Source organism: Acanthaster planci, linkage group LG14 (assembly GCF_054643075.1).
Source record: "Acanthaster planci isolate LZ-2023a linkage group LG14, COTS_SCS, whole genome shotgun sequence".
Classification (NCBI taxonomy): Eukaryota; Metazoa; Echinodermata; class Asteroidea; order Valvatida; family Acanthasteridae; genus Acanthaster; species Acanthaster planci.
Window position 1 is genome coordinate 2281888 of NC_141790.1, and position 19108 is coordinate 2300995.

Sequence of the window (19108 nt, forward strand, 5' to 3'; positions counted from 1 at the left end):
TGGGCGACTTCCCGCTCCGCATTGGCGGAGCAAGCTATGCAAACTACCAACGTACCGGTACGTGTTCGGACTGCTGTGCGCGCCCAGCCCGAACGTTCGTGTGTGCATGGCCTGTCCAGTCGGAAGACCGGAAATGACGACCAGTCATAACCTGTCGCTGTGTGTAGCATAATACATGTACTGTACATCACTCATACAACACAGGGACGTCCATGTACAGGTTATGATGGTACAAGAACTGTACTCTTCCGGGAAGGGGTTTTTTGTTATCTGTGGCGGGTCGAGCTGTAAGACCATAGAGCTGGGTTGTAGCTCTATGGTAAGACCATGGAGGAAGGACACGAAAGTACGCGAGGTCAAGAGGGCATTTCGAGGATAGGATGCCACAAATCTGGCAGAGCACAAAGACCTAGGCTGTTTTCCAATACTGAACTTCGGCTCCGTCTCAGGCTTCAACTGTTTTTATACTAGCTGACTTTGAAGCTGTAAGCGCAGCGATCAGTGTAATAGTGCCACAGAACATCAAATAAGACTCAAGAAAGCCAAAAATTAGTTATCCGATGTAATCCAAACGTTTCAGGCCCACAATCGGGGATTGGTTTTTGGAACGAAGCCTGAGGCGGAGACGAATTAAGTATTGGAAAACGGCTCCAGCTGGCTGGAATCACCCTGGACCCGTAAACAGGACCCCGGTTATGTATACTCCTTCGTCTGTATATCGGGTCCACTGCAGACTAGTCAATGGCATGGCCAGATGGCAGCAGCCAGCCGAAGCCAGGAAAGTCGACCATGGAGGAAGGAACACGTGTTCCTTCCTCCATGAGTCGACGCGCCCTGCTTTTAAGATTTCCTTACCAGCCATTGAAAAAGCCCACGTGGCGCTAGCTCTATAATTGTGGCCTACACTGTACTGAGTACAGCTGGCAACCTCCCTCCCGGCTTGTCTGTACGCTAACGTTACATCAGGCGCGGCGTAGAACACGTAGAAAGGAGCTTTGAAGAGAGACCTGATTGTACACGGCACTTCTACTTCAAGTCCATCATACCGTGAGACCACTTAATAATTCCAATTCTAAGAGGATTTTCCTTAAATTGGCATTTAGTGGCTTTTGCATCTGAACTCTTCGGACAAAATAGAAACTAGGGGCCATGGCTTGAAATTACTATAACCATGGAGGTATGTGATTCTACCTCCATGCTACTCACTATGGGAACTGGCCGCGGTGACTTGTGTGTAATTTTAAGCCACAGTTCGGATATAGCCAGACTACATACATACATGTAGTCGCACTCTGCTGGGCCCCAGGCTGGCAGAGATTTAGTAGGACTGGTAGATTCATGCCATCTCTGGGGACTTCTGTCCTACTGAAGAGGACAATTTGGTGCTAATTTGTATTCGAATTAACTTGCATGATAATGTCTGCTTAAACTTTGCGATAAATACAAGGCTTTCGAAAGTACAGTATTTTATTCATAGCTTTTGCGCTTTAAGATTAAAGCTCTTAGGCCTAATTATTAAATTTTGATGTTAACTGAACTTGAGAATCATGGTGGTTGGATATCTTTCCTTATGTTATGCTTGGTATTTTTGCTGCTCTTATTACTGAGAAACTTGGGAAATTTCTCAGTCATAAGTGGCAGCCAAAATGTCTCACATAACAGGGAAATTCCCCTTGCTTTCAAGAGGGTAATGGCCTTTTTAAACCGAAGAAGTGTTTCAAGATTTCAATGAATTTTGATGGTGTGTCAGCAGTGTTCTTTATGAGTGTTCTTTATACCCGTTAGTTATGAAGAGAGGTTTAGTGGACCCCTACAATGGAGTATACCCATCATCACGGACCACACGATTGTGGCTATATGTGCATGTACATTGTGTGCGTCCACACCATATTCATGTACAGGTCTATCCTCGGACCAGAGTTGCGCATACATTACGATGTGTCAGCCAAAATAAAAGGGTCATTGTTGCTAACTTGTGAGCAAACTCTATTTTGGCCACAAAGAGCCTGCACTATCATTAACCTCAGTTTGTTTTGTGTTATACTCAAAAAGTTTTAGATATCAGTACCTGCATTTGCCAGTTGAAAGGAAAAGATACTGACGGTTAAGAGTTCGTAGTGAGAGGACCAAACAAAACAACCCCCAAAAACACACAAAGTAGACGCAGCATTTTTTTGTTTTTGTTTTTTATTTAGTCAGACCCATTTTTTTTTAACAAAACGTTTTCTGTATCAGGTTTTCATTGGCCATAATTCCTACCAGTTACTGTAAAGTTTAACATGAATCAAAAATCCAGTAATTTCAGTTTTTAGTATCCCTAATGGAAAACTCCTTTGAATGGAGAAACAGATGTTTTTTTAATTTAAATCCAATGTCCAGTTTATCATAAAAGTTGTCTTAAGATATCAGACGAGAAAGAGGAAAGTTTCTGTTCCACTTCAATTGGTTTATAGTCACGTGTAATATTAATTCCAGTGTATATTTTTAGGTGAACCGGTAAAAATCAAGGTTTCTTTAGCTGAATGATTTTAAGATTGGATTCCAAAGACAACTTTTATGAAATGGCCAACCTGAAATTACGCCCATGAGGCTTGTCTCAGTATAAAAAATGTCTACATAAAAACCTCTGCCACATAAGGTGTATTGCATGCTTGCCACACAAGTTGAATTTTAAAATTTTTGTACCAAATTAAAGGATCTAAAGCTGTTTGATAATAGCCAGCACGAGTGGCTGAATTGTACATGTTACATAGATGTATCTGATTCCAAACAGTTTCAATTATTCCTGACCCTCAGCTCAATAGTGGTTTATGATCTTGCTTAGATCAGACGTCAGTCTGGCCTGCAGTGGACATGTATATTGGTGTGTAAAATTTATTGGTAATTGTGAAAAGCCATGGTCATAATCCCAAGATTGTCATTTCACCTTGGTGCATTTTTGTGTACTTGCATTTTTATATGAAAATCCACAGAGAAATTTGTTTGCCTAATTAGTTTGTAAATACATGTATATTAAAATGCATGCTTTCCCAAAATAAATGAATATATATCAAATGAATAGTTTTTATATACATAAATGTATAGAACAATAACATACATGTACATATGTGCTAGAGCCCTGAGCTACAAATGCAAGAGAAAATTTTTGTTTAATTTGAATAACTTACAAAATCTCTGTTTTTGTTCAAGTACATGTACAATTTGAAAGACTAAGACACTGAGACTCACATGGCTTGAATCTTATACACAGCAAATTAACCAGAGAAGAAATGATGTGAGAAAATGTGGCAAGCATTTAAAACAAAAAATAACCTGAGTTATGGATGTTAAAATGCCTTAACATCACGTGTGTCATGTTGTGGCAATAAAAGTGATTCTGCTGTAATTTTTAAACTCAAAAACAGATAAAATATCCCAGCATCTGGAATATCTGCATTGCTATTATGTTGATTTATATATCCAGAATTTTGATATACCCCAGCTCTTGGGCAATGTGATACGTTAGAGTAAGGTACGAATATTTACCTCTGGGTATGTAATCTCCCGACCCAGCTAGTGAATCGGAAGACAGAATAGTACACATTGTATTGTACTATTTCAGCAGCGTATCGCTAACCAGTGGGTCTGACATTTATGAGATGTGCAATCTTTATCTGCACTTAAAGCCTCAATGAGCAGCTGGCAGTGAAAGTACAATTCAAGCTGTAGCAGTGTGAGAATTTTTTGTACAAAGTTTTTATTTAACAATTTGTTTTTGTTGTTCATAAATTGTCTGGAAAGACATGATGTCTCTGAGCCCCAAAAGGATGTGCCAGTGTCATACAAGCACATTGGCCAGCTAGGGGAAAACACGTCAATTTAGTATTGATGTGCTGAAGTAAGTCGCCAAATTCTGCAGTAATGGAATGCAACAATGATGACCGTGTTGCTTACATTTGGGATTGACTTTTTATGAACCCTGATTTGATGTTTCAGACCCAAATGGAAATGAATTTGAGGTTGGGATCTCCAATGAGCATGCAGACTAGGCTGGTGTTGTAATTTAAATATGGCTTCCAGCACAAGAACAACTATTGGACTGCTGCCCATTGGTGATGCTATTGAGTCGGAAAGCTTCAATGCATTCAGGTACAAATCACCAAGCTGTTAATTTACAGAGAACACTTGGGATTTGTATGAGGTCAATCCCTATTTTATGGACAAATGCAGTAGCAAGGTCTTATTCAAAGACCTGGCTCTGGACGACCTCTGACACTAGGTGTCATAGTTGTTTCTGTATTCAGTCACACTGACTGCTGACCAATCGCACATGAGATGTTACTGAAGAGGGCGTGCGATTGGCCAGTCAGAGCAGTGGAGTGATACACTAGATTGGTTGGATGTCCCCTCATGTCACTCAAAAGGCCAGATGTTAAAGGAGGGGGCCTTTTGAGGTGAACTGATGACGGGGAAGATGTTGGTGGCGGAGAACGGCTGTGGAGGCAAACGTGAGCAAACGGGTTGAGCAGACCCTGGGGGAAACTGAGCATTAACAGTTAACAGCTTCTAACTGCTGATAATTTTGCAGTCACAAACTGCTGGTGGTATTCAGATGCTGTTCACTGTAACTGTGTGGATGTTATTACAGCTTTGGAGGAAATCAAAGATAAACAGTATACTAACTGCAGATGTTACTGCAGTGTTTGAAACTGAAGATGGAATTTCAGTCACTGTTTGTGAGAAACTGTTGATGTCGTTACAGTCTCATGGAAGGAAATCAGCATTAACAGCACAGTAGCCGTTGCCACTGCTGGTGCAACTGTAAACTTCTGGTGGAATTGCAGGTCTGAAGATGGAAATTTAGTTGCTGTTAATGCACATGTAACTGTTGGTGTTACTACAGTTTAAAGAAGGATTGAAGTATACAATGGACACCATAAGTCAACAGCAAGACAGCCAACTGCGGTTGTATGGAATTGCAGTTGACCGAAAATGGAATTTTGCTGTTAACATCCTACTGCTAGCTAGGGAAAAAACAGTTCATACAATGTCCATGCAGTGGAATGATTACACTGGGAACCCAAAGAGGACAACTGTAGGAAATAATCTGAAAGATCTTGGAAAGATCTCTTACGCTACAGGTCTCTCTATGAGTTTATGTCACAGGACTAACACATGCTTGCCTGGTGCCAGAGGTGATCATTTAGGCTAGACTGGTCATGGAGACACCTGGTAGTGCAGACCAGAAATTCCAACTTGGTGGTGTGCTCGTGAAAGCAACACCTTGCCTGCCTTCCAGGTTAGAAGATGAAAAACCAACCTGGAAGATTGATGTTGTCACTGACATGTTTCTCTTGAACGTTACAAGTGGACTGATGTTACACAAGTTTGTACCACCGTTTGGAGGACAAGCATAAGATCTTAGATGCTTGATGGCCCCTTAAAATACATGGAGTCACCTCGGTGACACTGGCTGTACATTCAGGTCTTCTGAAGTTTTGGATGAGCACCGTCACAGAGGTGGTGCAATCTTCAATTACACTCTCACAAAAAGATACTGGTTCCAACTCAAACCCATAGATGGTACGTAGGTTTGGGAAACCCAGTTTCCTCTCAAAGCAGAGAAACATTTGAAGCCCTACGATGTCATCCAAAAAAACAGAATTTACAGCAGCCATTACTCCTGCAAGACTTGAGATGGAACTAAAGGAGCAAGATATGCACAGTTGGCTTTGTGCTGTTAGGTCAGATAAGAAAGATCAGATAACAGAAACAAGTGATGATCGTTAAGTTAAAGGAGCAACTGCAGATGGAATCGCAGTCAAGCAATGATGGAATTTCCTTTGCTGTTTATGGCTTTAAAAAGGGGAAGCTGCCAAGATACGAAACCTGATCTTGGAAAGATCTCTTTTGCTACAGTCCTGTCTATAATGTAGGGTACAGGACTGATGCATGCTAGCCAAAGGTGATCATTTAGGCTAGACTCTTCAAAGAGATGCCAGGTGGTACAGCTAGGCTATAAACTAACACTTGATGGTGTGGTTAGACGGAAAACCATCCTGAAAGACTGATTATGCTATTGGCATACTTTGATTCTTACGAACATAACAAGTCGACTAATGATACACAAGTTTGTATCACTGTTCAGAGGACAAGCATTTTGGATGCTTGATGCTACCATAAATCACAGTGAGTATCATCTTGGTTACATTGGGTGTACATTGCTATTGCAAAGATGGCACGAAGGTCAACGTATGTGCCCTTAGAAAGATCTGTTCCAACAACCTACAAGGGGGTCCCGTGTTTGGGAATACCATTTTTTTGAGTAAGTACATTAAGTACACGAGGCCCATTGATATCCGCCAACAGGAAAGGTACAAGAGGCAATTTAAACTACTGTAAGACTTAAAAGATGGCATGAAGAAACAGTTATGTCATGGTAATTGGCATTTTGGTGTTGGTGACCTAACTTCTGGTCACAACTGGTGATGGATAAACTTCCCACTCAGCTAAAACAGCTATAGCTTTGGCACTGATGATGGTGTCGCAGCGAAATTACAAACTACAGATGGAGTTACAGTGTTATTTTATTAACTGAAGACTTTCACTTTGGTTATGAAGTTATCAGTTTAGAAATGGAGCAAGCCAAAGACTAGACAGCAGAGTACAGGCTGAATCCAGTTATCCACTGGAGACACAATTGGAGCTTTGGCAACTCTTGTTGGCACGTGAGTTTCTGTTCACATGACATACTGTTGGTGTCGATTCAATTTCTTTTACATGGAAGAAAGTTGAATCACATGCGCTGTTGGAATTGCGATTCTGAATAAGGAAATACTATTTTGTTGTTGATTTTTTTCATAACTTTGTGTATTAAGTTGCCTTTGAAAACCTTTGTATAAAAACTGCAGCAAATGATATATGTTTATGGAAAGAGTTGTCCCTTACACTGTTTTTTCATAACCCAGCTGCAACAATTTCTGTACATGTTTACTAATTACTGTAATTATTTTAAATAACGTGTCAGTGTGTGTAACTTGGATTGTATGGTATTTTACTTCAAAAGAATTACACTCAGTATCAGATCTTTAGTGGACCAGTTGGAAAATGTCTAGAATCCTAAGAATGCAATTAGGCAACTATTGGTGTACATTCATTTTAGTAGCCTTAATTTTGTATGTGAGTGCATGTTTGGTGGTAGTGTCGCTTATAATTGTAAATGACTGATCTTAAAAATCCTGGCAAGGTGGCCTGGAGCACATCAGAATTTTAGAAAGGCAATTGAGAAAGTTACAATTTGTGACCAAATATGCACGCACTTACTAAATAGGGTCAGTTCCTCTCCAAAGATGTTTAATTAAGATCCATTTTTTTTTCACTAGTTAGGCGAAAGGTACAATTAGATTTGGGGATTAAAAATGCTCAAAAATATTTAATATGTATCGAACCTGACTGAAAATCTGGGGTTAGAAGATTAATTTTATGTACCTGGTAGCCCATTTTATGGATCCATTTTTTATGTCACATCCGTAATCCGTAAGGTCAATGTGTTTTAAGTTGATTAGACTCGCAGTGTAGAAAAATAGTGAAGTATATCTGGTAGAGGAAGAAAATCTGCCAATATGCAGTGGTAGATGATCGGGCAATAGTTGATTGTTTTCTCATAAAATTGCCATTTGTGATTAATAGGAAATTTTTGAGTTGCTGTTGACAGCAGATATACAGGCCGTTAGAGACAGGTGCTACCAGTAGTTTTGAGCATGCAAAATTCTGAAAACTGTATGTCTGCTGCCACTAGCATCTCAAAAGTCTTCCATTACGAATGTGACATTAAGTAAACATTATTTAGAGAGGAACTGCATTTTTGAAAAGAGAACTTTAATGCTGGCGCTGGGTACAGCCAAGCTGCACCTCAGCTGTCTCCCAGCATGGAGACTCCCCACCACCACGAAAAGGTGTACAATGACCAGATGTGGTTGAAGGAGTGGAGTATCTGCTCCTTATGCATCGCTGCGTTTGAGCAGTTGTCACATCTCTGATGATTTGATTTGGGCTGCTCATCAGAGCATCACTTGATAGGTTGTTGGAAGCCCCCATTGCTGGAGTTGGAATCCTTGAAGCTTTTCTCCATGTGCTCCTGCCTCTGAGACTTCCTGAATCTGGAACAAGGTGACCCGTCCTGGATACATTCCGGGGTTCTTGTGATAACTTGTTAACTGTTGTTGACATTGGACTTGATGTCTTTCGGGCTCTTGGAATTTTCGAGTCTCTTCTTATACTGTCTGAAACACAGCCACTGGGACACTTAGAACCTTGCATGAAGCCACCTGCTTTCGAGGCAGACAAGAGGTCACTTGATGGGCCACTGGAATGTGGCTGCACTTGACTTGGTGTCTTCTTCCTTCTTGGAATCAGTGAGGCTCCTTCTTGGGGACTGCTCAAAATCCTGACCTGAGAAGTCGTCCTGGATTGTTGCTCTGTGTCTGCTCCGATCAGGAGATCACTGTTTGCTTGGTCTGTTGTCCTTAGAGTAGGAGAGCCTTTGCCAAGAGGAAGCTGAAGTTGAACACCAGTGTGTTGATCTCGTTCTTGTTGGTTTGGAAAATCAGGTGCACGTACCTCCATTTTCGTCCCTAACGTGGGAATCTTTGAAGGGGTGTTTCTTCTGGTTAGATCCTTTCGAGTGCACTGGGACTCATCACTGGAGCAAGGCCCTGTGTTCTGATTGTCAGAATGATCCAGAGGGTTGCTGTGAGGTGTTTTTGCTACTGGCAAGCCAGAAGTTAACTCAGGAGTTATCTTGCCTGTTGAGTATGGGATGGTTTTTGCTCGCCCAATGGAAGATATGTTGCCTAGATTAACAGTGTCTGTGTTCTTGCTTTCCATGGTAGATGCCTTCGCTATTTTGGGTTTAACAGATGGAGAAGAGGCTACATCCTGTGGTGCTTTGAAGGTCATGTGTTCTGGCTTCAGTCTGCTGGATGAATTTGATTTCAGTGTGGAGCTCTCACATGATTTTGTTGGCTGATTGGTGACAGTTGTTGGATCTAGAAATGGGTTCTTTGTTTCAGCAGGCACACTATCACCAGAGTGGCTGCTGTCCTGATGATGGCTTTTCATGGCAGCTCTTGCAGGGGAGTCAGGTTTCTGTTGAGGGAAAGAGTATGTTGAAGCCTTTAACGTCTCATCAGTAGTCTTGGTTTTGCTTGAAGCTTGTGCATTTTTATCTTTCCCGCTGGCTCTCTTGACCTTGACCTGTTTCTTTTGTTTCTTTTTATCTGTCCTTGAATTTTTCATGTCTATAGCAGGCTTCTTGCTTTCCTCTGAGTTGGTCTGGCTTTTGCTTAAAGCCTGTGCATCCTTGTCTTTCTCAGTATCTTTCTTGACCTTTTCCTGTCTCTTTTGTTTTTTTTTCTCTTTTCTTGACTTTTTCATCTCCTCGCCAGGCTTCCAATCTTTATTCAATTTGGTCTGACTTTCGCTTGAAGCCTTTGCATCCCTGTCTTTGCCACTTTCTTTCTTGACCTTTTCCTGTTTCTTTTGTTTCTTCTTCTCTTTTCTAGACTTTTTCGTCTCCTCGGCGGGCTTCCTGCCATCGTCCAAGTTGGTCTGGCTCTCACTTGAAGCCTGTGCATCCCTGCCTTTCCCACTGTCTTTCTTGACCTTTTTCTGTTTCTTTTGTTTCTTTTTCTCTTTTATTGACTTTTTCGTCTCCTCGATGGACTTCCTGCCATCATCCAAGTTGGTCTTACTTTCACTTGAAGCCCGTGCATCCCTGTCTTCCCCACTGGCTTTCTTGACCTTCTTTTGTTTCTTTTTGCCCCTTGATTTTTTCTTTTTCTTCACAGATTTGTCTTTCCCTTTGGCTTTCTTGACCGTGTCCTGTTTGTCCGTTTTGCCAAGAAATGCAGACTTGACTGCTGTTTTAATCCTTGACAGTGCTGACTGGTGCCTTGATAGCTTGCCATTTTCTTTTTCAATCTGGGAAAAGCCAAGGCCAGTGAAAAACACTGTTACAGTGAGGGTACTTCTTTAAGAAAGAATTGGCACATTTGCATACATATTTGTTGCATGGCAGAGAGACATAAATATGCATAATGTGGTGATGTCACTGGCATGAAAATGGAGAACCTTTAATTTTAATTGCACGATTCACAAGGGATTTTTATAATTCACAATGCTGACATGTCATATTTTATCCTTACGTTGTCAGTCTGAATGGATATTTCACAAGTCTGGGTTGAAATCTCAGAGGCTGCAGGGCATACAAGGTTAGAGCTTGATTTCTTTGGCCCATTCAAGATGATGGTTGCCAGCTTGGCTGTGCCAACTGATGCAGTGTTGGAAATCTGTTGATAAAGTAAGACGCGTCGTCAATTTTTTAAATCTGAAATCATACCTTATTTGAATTAATTCTGAATGTGTCAGTGCCAAACCCTCTACTACTAATACCTTAATGTCTTCAGCCTTAATATGAGGAGAAAAAATCACCGCTTCAGTGGCATTTGAGATCTGCTCTGAGGTGATAGTGGCAAGCAAAACGTCTATATCTGCCGCCTGTTGGTCCAGGTCACATGCGTCCTGTCCCTTCTTTGTTTCGTCATGAGGCTGTGAAATCATAGCAGTGGCAAATGATCAGACAAATGTTGAAACAATCTCGAAGTGGGATTTAAAATTTAAGCTGATCACAGATTTAAAATCCCACTTTGGCAAAAATACCCAGTTTCAACACTTCAGTCACACCTGTACTGATACATGTTTAATTCTAATTTTCTTACTTCCAGAAAAGTAAAAAAAACTGATAAAAGTATCTGCTTTAATGATTAATTTCCAGAACCTCATTGATGAAATGTTTGATCCGACCGAGGTAATCCATCTGATCCAGTTATGCTTAGTATATTCTGTCATTCAAAATAAACGGGACGACTTTGAATATAGTTACCATTTGAACTGCTGTAGTTGTAGTATCAGTGCTGGTATCCTCCTGTATGAAACTTGCACAGCAGGCATCTACGATTTTAGTACTCTTCAGGTCCAGGCAGCTTGGTGTCTGCAGCAGTGAATCATCAGCCTGCAAATACAATTTGAATTAGCACTTTGATACTCTTCACTCATTTATGTTGTCACTGTTTATTAATGTGATTGTCATTAAGGTATGTCTATAACCATAGCCCGAAGGGGATTTCCTGTTATTTGGACTTCATGATACTCTAATTCTTAATTGTCAACAACTCTTCCACTGATAACCTTTCATGATTAACAGTTGGCAAGATTTGTAATAGCCCATTCACAAGTCCTAAATTCATCTGTTTAAGATTCCAATTCAGGATAGATTGGTGAAATTTGAGCCATAGAGGTCCATTAGCCTTTAGTGATAGCTTACATTGTGAACATCCACGATGTCTGACTTGGTGATGTTACAGTCTTGGAGTGCTGTTACAACTTTGGCAGCCTCTTCAGTCAGATTTGGAGGCAGCTCGAGGACCACAGGCTGTATGTGTAGTGATCAAAACAAAAGCTCATTCCATTAAAAACATGATCAGGATGCACTGACACTGTTTGCGACTGTGTCTACATTTACATATATGACATTTCACTTCTGTTCCAAAATATTGAGGTTGCTAGAAGTTGGACTCTGCACATGGACTTTGGGGTCAATTCTTTGTCTATTTTCGGGACTACATGTCATGTAGTATGAATTTAATTAGGACTGTTGGTTGAACAGTTTTGGGAGGACCTCTGTTTATTCTTGTTTTGTTTTAATATACAGCTACACAGACTTGAGCTTGACTGACTGCATGTGTTTGGTATTGATGACTTGCCTCATCAGTTGCAGAGTCAAGCACCTCCAACTGACATACTTTTTCCACATGTTTGTCCAGACTAGTCAAGACTTCAACGGCCTTTACAGGGTTATGAGGAGCCTCTTGTTCCAGGCTGGTGGAAGAGTCCTGTAATTGAAGTGTACTCCCAAGTAATTCCCAGCAAAAGAGCACTTATGTCAACACAAAAGTTTTGACAAAGTGAATAACCTGTGACATGATGGAGTCCTGCTTTAATTTGTTAAAGTGTACACTTCTTGGCAGGGAAATTGAATACGGTCCATCGAGCCCCCCGAAGGAAAGGCACAACAATTTAGCTTGTCATCATTATGTTTTGATCTGTTTTTTGAAAAGGTTAGTATTGTTATGAGATGCATAAACTTTACACTACTGATGGTTTGTATATGGTATTTTCCAAAGACTCCTACCTTATCAGCAGCTATATCATCTTCTTTTCCATCCTCTCCCTTGTCATTTGCTTCCTTATCATCCATTCCCTTGTCTTTCATTTCCTTGTCATTCGCTTCTTTGCTGTCAACTTCCTCATCATCCACTCCCCTGTCATCCACTGAGACCTCATCATCCACATCTTTGTTATCTTCTTCCTTGCTACCTGTACCTTCAGTCACATTTTCCGGGCTCACCTTCAAGTTAACTTCATCCTCAAAGTCTGTGATGACAGTGCTTGGTATCTGGAACTGAAGACATGGTTTAAAATGTCTGGCACATTCACCATAGTTTGTCATTATTATCAATGTTGTCAGTACCATCCTATTGTCATAATAACCATTACTGCATTACTGTATCATCACAACTGGCAATCATCGTGGCCGTCATATATCACTATAAATCTTACAGGCACAAGGAGTATTATTATAATTGCTACCAGAAATATTTCAAGCAAACCATTTAATCTTTTGAACAACTTCCAGCTTACCTTTTTTGGGGGGGTAGTAGTTGGTGGTTCATCCACAGTGTTGCCCACACAGACGTCGGTGTCACTAGCAATGGTCGGTCTAGGCTTGATGGATGTGGAGCTGATAGGACTCTTAGCGGCCAGGGTAGACTGTTAAGGAAACCATTGAATTAAGTGTGGTGGACCCCCTCCGCCCATGGCAAAAAAACAGACAAGGCCAAGCTGACAGACTGTTTGTTTTGTATTGGCTGGTGCAGAGATGTAAACAGTTTCGTTTGACCCAGCAGAGTACTCTTCAAACACGAGAGTGTTTTTTTTACCTATACCATGGTGGTCTATATGCAATTTAGCAACAGCATTATGATCTGGATTGGAAAGTTTGAATTATGGTTTTGTGACAAAAATGTATCCTCATAAGGTTTTTGGATTTCAAGACGCTTGCAGTCCCTGTAAAACTCTCAACAAGTATGCATGCTTTTATGTGGTTTAATGATGTAGCTAAAGCTTTTTAAACTGTGTAATTCCGTAGGCTTTCTGAATGAACACCCACCCTTATGTTTGTTCTCATGTAGTAAAATATTAGCATGAGAATTACAGTTGTCTAATTGCTTCCATGTGGGCCTGAATCATTTCCCTTGGCTGAAATTTCAACTGAACTTCCCTTCTGCAAAACACTTTAATTGCAATACTAATTCCTTATTTTTGAGTAAATTCCAAATATCTGTCTCATGAAATTCTTGTTGGGTACCATTTTAGTACCCCACAACTACAACAAATGTTTCCTGTGGGGTACTTTCCTTTGTTCTGGTACCCCACAAGGCACCGTAAGTACACGCACCACAGATCAGAGAACACAATCTACTTTGAATTTTCTCAAGGATGGATCCAAACCAATTTTTTTTGTGGGGGAGGGAATAGAAGAGGAGCAAACGCGTTTTAAGCAGGGCACAAATTTGGAATTTTTTAATGTAATATTCAGTGGCCTTTCTTGAACATGGAAGCAGTATCATTGGCCTTTTAAATTGTTTTCTGGTGGAATTATAATGAACTAGACCCAAAACAATCTCTTTTTCCCATTGTTTGTTTAAAGGAGGGAAAGGTCCCCCCTTCTCACCCCCCTTTGGCCTTGGAACTTTCGCTGGTGCTATTTGTATGTACTTGTAGTCAAGTGGACCAGGTTACATGCAATTTCAGTAAATGTCAGTGGAGTTTGGCAAACTGCATAATTTTAACAAGAGTTTATACCTGAAAAGGAATACATTTTAAGAAAAGTGAATGTGTACCTGGTTGATCCCTTGGATGGCATTCAGGTCCTCGCTCTTGCTCACGGCATCGTTATTGATCACCTTGGCAACTGCATCAGTACTGATGGCAGAGGTGACAGAATCATCAGTGGTCATCATTTCTTTAGTTGACTTCATCATCTTCTCTTCCTGTGAAGTTATGGGAAAATTGCAGCATCTTACATGTACATGTACCCCATAAGTGAGTTTAAGTTGGAGCATTCAGATGTTGGGTGCCATTTTGTTTACATTAAGTAAGTCGTCCTTTAGGTGTTGCTTACATGAAAATACTTCATGGAAAATATCTTGAACTATTTGTTGGCTGTTTTAAACAGAAGGTTAAAAAAAATTAGGTGCTAATACTTTATCAGTCACACCAACTGAGAGTTGAAGCTCCCCAATGTAAGCATTCACAAAGTTTTGAAATGTTTTATGCTCTGACCTTCGGGGTTTCCTCGGTAGAAGTATGCTCACTGTTTGGGGTTTGCTCGGTGGTGGTGTGGGTTTGCTCAGTGGTTTGCTCGCTGGTAATGGCAGGTAGCTGGACCCCTCCTGCAGGGTTATAGAAAAATGCAGCTACATGTACAATAAAAATTTGATTGTATATCTCAACTACTACGAAGCTGAAATTATCACTCTAATCTAGAACAAGGGTTTCAGAGTTTGAACATTGTAACAAGAGCTAATGAATAGACCTGATCCATCTCACCCATAAAATAGCATATTATTTGGTTTTGAATCTGTTTATGCACTGGTGTATAATCAGCATTGTGCCCAAGAACAATGATAACTCACCAAGTCCAGCTACGGCCAGAGCCAAAGCTCTCAGCTCAGCATCACCCTTAGCCTTGGTCTCGGCTAAGACCTTTTCCAATTTGGCCTTAGCCTGAAACAGGGAAGAGACAAAAATGCCAAGATCAGGTTGGAAGCAAAAAACTGGACTATTTGCGCCACGAGGAGGGAAGCCAAAGGGAAACAACGACAGTGAAGCTTAACCTTTATTTCTACTTTCATCCCATCAAATTCATTTATTTTTGTTCATTGAATATTGCATTATCAGCAGGAAGATAACGAGTGACTATGAAAAAACAAGGACCAATTGCCTGTTTCAGAGGTGGGAGGAGCCTCGGATAAATATTCCAGGGTATCAGGTAAGGAATGAAAAGGTGGTATTTAAGCCCAGGTCCCAAATGTAGAAGGCAAGGAAAGAACCACTACACCAGCCTTGACTCCCTCTAGTGGAGGCCACAGAGAAGTTTCGATTTTTACTAAAGTTTTGAGAAATTTAATACGATCCGCTAACACTGCAAGATCGGTAGCATATCATGAGATCATTGTCTTTTTATGGCTACATGGTATATCAGCTTCAAGTACATGTATGCCAATTTGTGGGCATTGAATGCAGATGTCTCGCCCAGAACTTAAACTTGTGCACACTTTTGAAAAGAATGTTTGACGACGAGAACTTTTTGAGACGAAGTGAAAAGTGAGTAGAATCTCCAGTAAGTTATATGTCGACATACCTTGATTTGCTTCTTCAAAGCACTCCTAGAAAGCTTGTCTTGCTCCTTGTTGGGTCCTAGGGAAAAAAACACGAGCACACATAAATGAGTCCCATCTACCTGTATCAACTTGCACATTGGCCCTTTGGCTGTCCTAGAAAAGGACCGTTGTCCCGTAGATTGGCCCTCATCTATCTGGGCTCTTAGCCCTTTGGTTGTTGAACCCGCTAAAAACCAGAAACTTCCCTGCAACATTCATTCATTTCTCCAGTTGGAGATTTTTCTTTGCTTCAGATTGCTCGGCAAGTAAAGCTGCCTTTTTGTCTGATACATGTACATCTTCAGGCGAGTGCTGTTTTGAAAGGTAAGTTTCTTGACATGCATATTTTTTCAGAAAATATTAAAAAAAAGAATTTTGGTCAGAATTTCGACTTGCACTCTGACATGTTCGGATGGTTTGTCAAAAATCAAGAGCTAAAAAATCGATTAAAAATCCAGGGTGGAATTGCAGTCGCTACCTATGATGTCAAGTACGTTTTTGCATACTCGACAGTCACAGTAACTCGCGTGTCGAATGTCTGTTGCATCGATGTGACTTTCAGGCTTTCTTTTTCAAATTTGCCAAAGGCTGAATATCCCTAGTTAGGATCAGGCATGCAGGTGTCTACGTGCACGTGACAGATCTGTGTATGACGTAATGGGTTTATCAACAGCGGCGCGGAACGGTGGGGAAGAAAGTCTAGTTGGAATTTTGTGCAAGTGCTCTTTCTAATTCACTGGAATTCTGAAATGTAAACTAATTTTTTTGAGAAATTCTTCATTAAAAAACAACCTGTTACACTTGCTCTGGCTGAACAAAAGGGATAGTTTTTTCTTGATCACTTTTCAGGTTTTATGAGCAAAGAGTGCTTTAGAAGCGATCAGCAACTGGTTTAAACCAATCTGGAGCCAGGAAAATCTTCGTTGACACTTCAGTCGATCCTTGAAGTCTGGGTTAAAAATTAAATATTTAAAACAGTTTGGTAGAATTTCTGCACACAATGTGGACTGCTACATGTGTAACTACTTTCAAATGAAATTTGACAATTATTTGAGCTGCAATCAGACTGCATAACGTTAGCGACGTTAACTTGAAAAATGACTGTTGCATATATACAGGTAGGCCTAAGGGCTACAAACGTTCAACATTTTGATAACTCTACGTTATCACACAAGTAGACGTACTGTTTATGTGAGGGATGTATCAGTTCACGTAAAGTTGCAACTTCACCAACTCATGCTTTCACACTTGTAACGTTCAATGACATGCAGGCTTACTTGACAACCCATGTTGTCATTACAGTGGGCTGTTAAATTTCTGCTTGGATGGTGGTAAAATCATGAGTTTGAGGAATTTCTTCATTCTGCCGCCCTTTGATCGTAAAACTAAATGTGGGGCCTGAAAACACAAGAAATTCTATCTTTAAAGCCTGCTACACATTGGCAACTTGTTGACCACAAAATGTTTGGAACAAGTCTGAAGATTTAGACACCATTGGTATGAGCATGTACTCATTTGGATTCAGGGGGAGGGCAAATTCAGAAGTGAATACAGCTTCCATATCATTCGATATGGTGTTTGGGGAGATGAGGCTTGACAGCTTTATTAATGTTCCATCGTAAATTTTTTGCAAACTTTTAAAAATTCTTTCAATATAGTAATCACTGGTTTCAAAATTCACAGTCATGACGGTCTCAACAGGTAATCTCAAAGCTTAATATTTTCTGAACGAGATATGTTTTCAGTTACTAAAAATTTTCGTATTAGAAATAATGCTCCGACAGCTACAATGTTTAGCAACACCTTACAAATGTATTGCCTAGGCCACCTTAACTTTGTACAGAGTGCTTAGCAACGACAATGAATGACGTCAACAAAGACTGTTGTTCATGTGATATGTACGCTAATTAAACTTGGCGCGGCCCAACGTGGCGCACTTTTATGTTTCACCTCTTGTGTCTTTCCTACTCACCTATGAAGTACTATTGATGGAGCAAAATTTTTAGCTCCGATTTCACAATTAGCCTGGTGAAACTTCATGTTCTGATTCGTAAATCTCAATTTCATGTGGGTTTGCCTTGCCTGATTTTCCAATTTTTTCCTGCAATGTGAAATGAACTCTTTTCAAATCAAAATAGGGAAATGTTCTTCTTTGTTGAAAATTTCTGGATAGGCCTAGATCTTTAAGTGGAAGTAGGCCTAGACCTAATGATGCTTTACAAAAATCTATCAACTCCATAAAGGATTTTGTAAAAGTTTAAGTGGCATTCTTGGAGATTTTTTCAAGTGCACCACTTCAGGCCTAGCTAGAAAAACATTTCTCAAGTAGGCCTAGGCCTAGAATTGATTTGCACTGAAACAAAAGGAACTTACGTTGAGCACGGCGCTTTCTCTGCTTGGACTGTGGACTGCCCATGTTTGAGCCGACGTGATCTTGAAATCAGCTGCGAAATTTCCGTATTTGTTGTGTTGATAAGACTGCAGAAAGATGGAGAAATACAAAGACACGTCCTTTTCTCGTAATCCAAAACCGTTTCTGAAGATTTGAGCTTGGCTTGCTTGCCGACGACGCCGCGCCTGTGGGGCTGCTGATTGGTCGAAAGTTGGTCACGTCTCATGCATAATTCACAAAATAATGTTTTGCCGTTTCTAATTTCGTTGCTCGTTCGACAATTTACATATTTAATGCAACAAGAAATTTGTATTTTGTTAATTATTAAAAGATTTTCATAAAATTGTACTCGTTTCCAGTGCTTTATTGTGTATTAATTTAAGACATGTATTAATTGGTGTTTATCTTCTTTGCAAATCATTATGTTAAAAATCTAAATATTGAAAGAGTGCCTAACAACAACATAATGCAGTCAAACAAAGGAGTTACGCGCGCGACCTTACGGGTCTCGGTCGGTCCGGTCGCGCACATGGGGTGCACTGAACCAATTCAAGCTCCATTGAAAATAGTGTAAAATCAACCAAGTTTGGAGCCCCATGGCTGGCAACTGAAGTCCCTGAGGCCTCTCAAACAGAAAACAATGTGTTGTTTGATCCTTCAGATTTCATTTGATTTTCAATTTTTAGTAGGTTAACCAATGAATTTGTTAATTATCCGCCCAAAACAAACTCACCCCCCAAAAAGTGAATGTTGCCAAGCCTTCCCAGCGGCAATTTTTAAATGACATCCCTCACCTTCCTCGGGCTCTTCTGACTAATTTTCTATCCCATTTTTGTCTGCTTTGCCCCCAGATGGGTACCCCTGAATCTATAGAGATGATCCTGGGCCATACTGACACAATCCCACAATTTCGTGGCCCACACAGACCCCTCTTTTCAAAGGAAAAAGTTTTTTTGGGGGACACTTTTTGAGCGCCTCTTCCTGGCTGAGAATTTCCCTTGAATTGGGCGGTGCTCCCATGGAGATCCTAACTAGAGCGCTGACTCCATAGAGTTGGATGTTCATTATTATATCCAACTTTATGGCTGACTCTCGTGTACAAAGTGATGCCTGCTGGGCGCATCCATGTTTGTGCACAAACCTATGAACAACTCGAAATTGTGTACTACTATTT

The 19108-nt window shown here is 40.5% G+C and overlaps 1 protein-coding gene across 2 annotated transcripts; it reads right to left on the reverse strand.

The window, feature by feature from the left end:
- Positions 1-2096: 2096 nt before the first annotated feature.
- LOC110985994 (uncharacterized) lies at positions 2097-18286 on the reverse strand. 2 transcript variants are annotated; one of them, XM_087145530.1, is made up of 13 exons: positions 17916-18286; positions 15524-15579; positions 14796-14886; positions 14443-14552; positions 14001-14150; positions 12739-12867; positions 12230-12499; positions 11802-11930; positions 11363-11470; positions 10922-11050; positions 10471-10587; positions 10185-10328; positions 2097-9960 (listed from the first exon to the last, which is right to left on the reverse strand). In XM_087145530.1, exons 1-13 carry the CDS (start codon positions 17956-17958, stop codon positions 7858-7860), a joined length of 3579 nt encoding a protein of 1192 aa, XP_087001656.1. In that variant the 5' UTR covers positions 17959-18286; the 3' UTR covers positions 2097-7857. The 2 variants fall into 2 exon arrangements, with proteins under 2 accessions (XP_087001656.1, XP_087001655.1); XM_087145529.1 differs by having other exon boundaries at positions 10432-10587; positions 17916-18283.
- Between the last annotated feature and the right edge of the window lie 822 nt (positions 18287-19108).

Bases quoted from the DNA above. Each gene is read 5' to 3' on its own strand.
- LOC110985994 (XM_087145529.1), bottom strand. From the start codon at position 17,958: ATGGGCAGTCCACAGTCCAAGCAGAGAAAGCGCCGTGCTCAAC. The intron at 14,887-15,523 runs GTATGTCGACAT...TCCCTGTTTCAG, and splicing joins CTTTGAAGAAGCAAATCAAG to GCTAAGGCCAAATTGGAAAA. The intron at 11,051-11,362 runs GTAAGCTATCAC...TTGTATTTGCAG, and splicing joins ACATCGTGGATGTTCACAAT to GCTGATGATTCACTGCTGCA.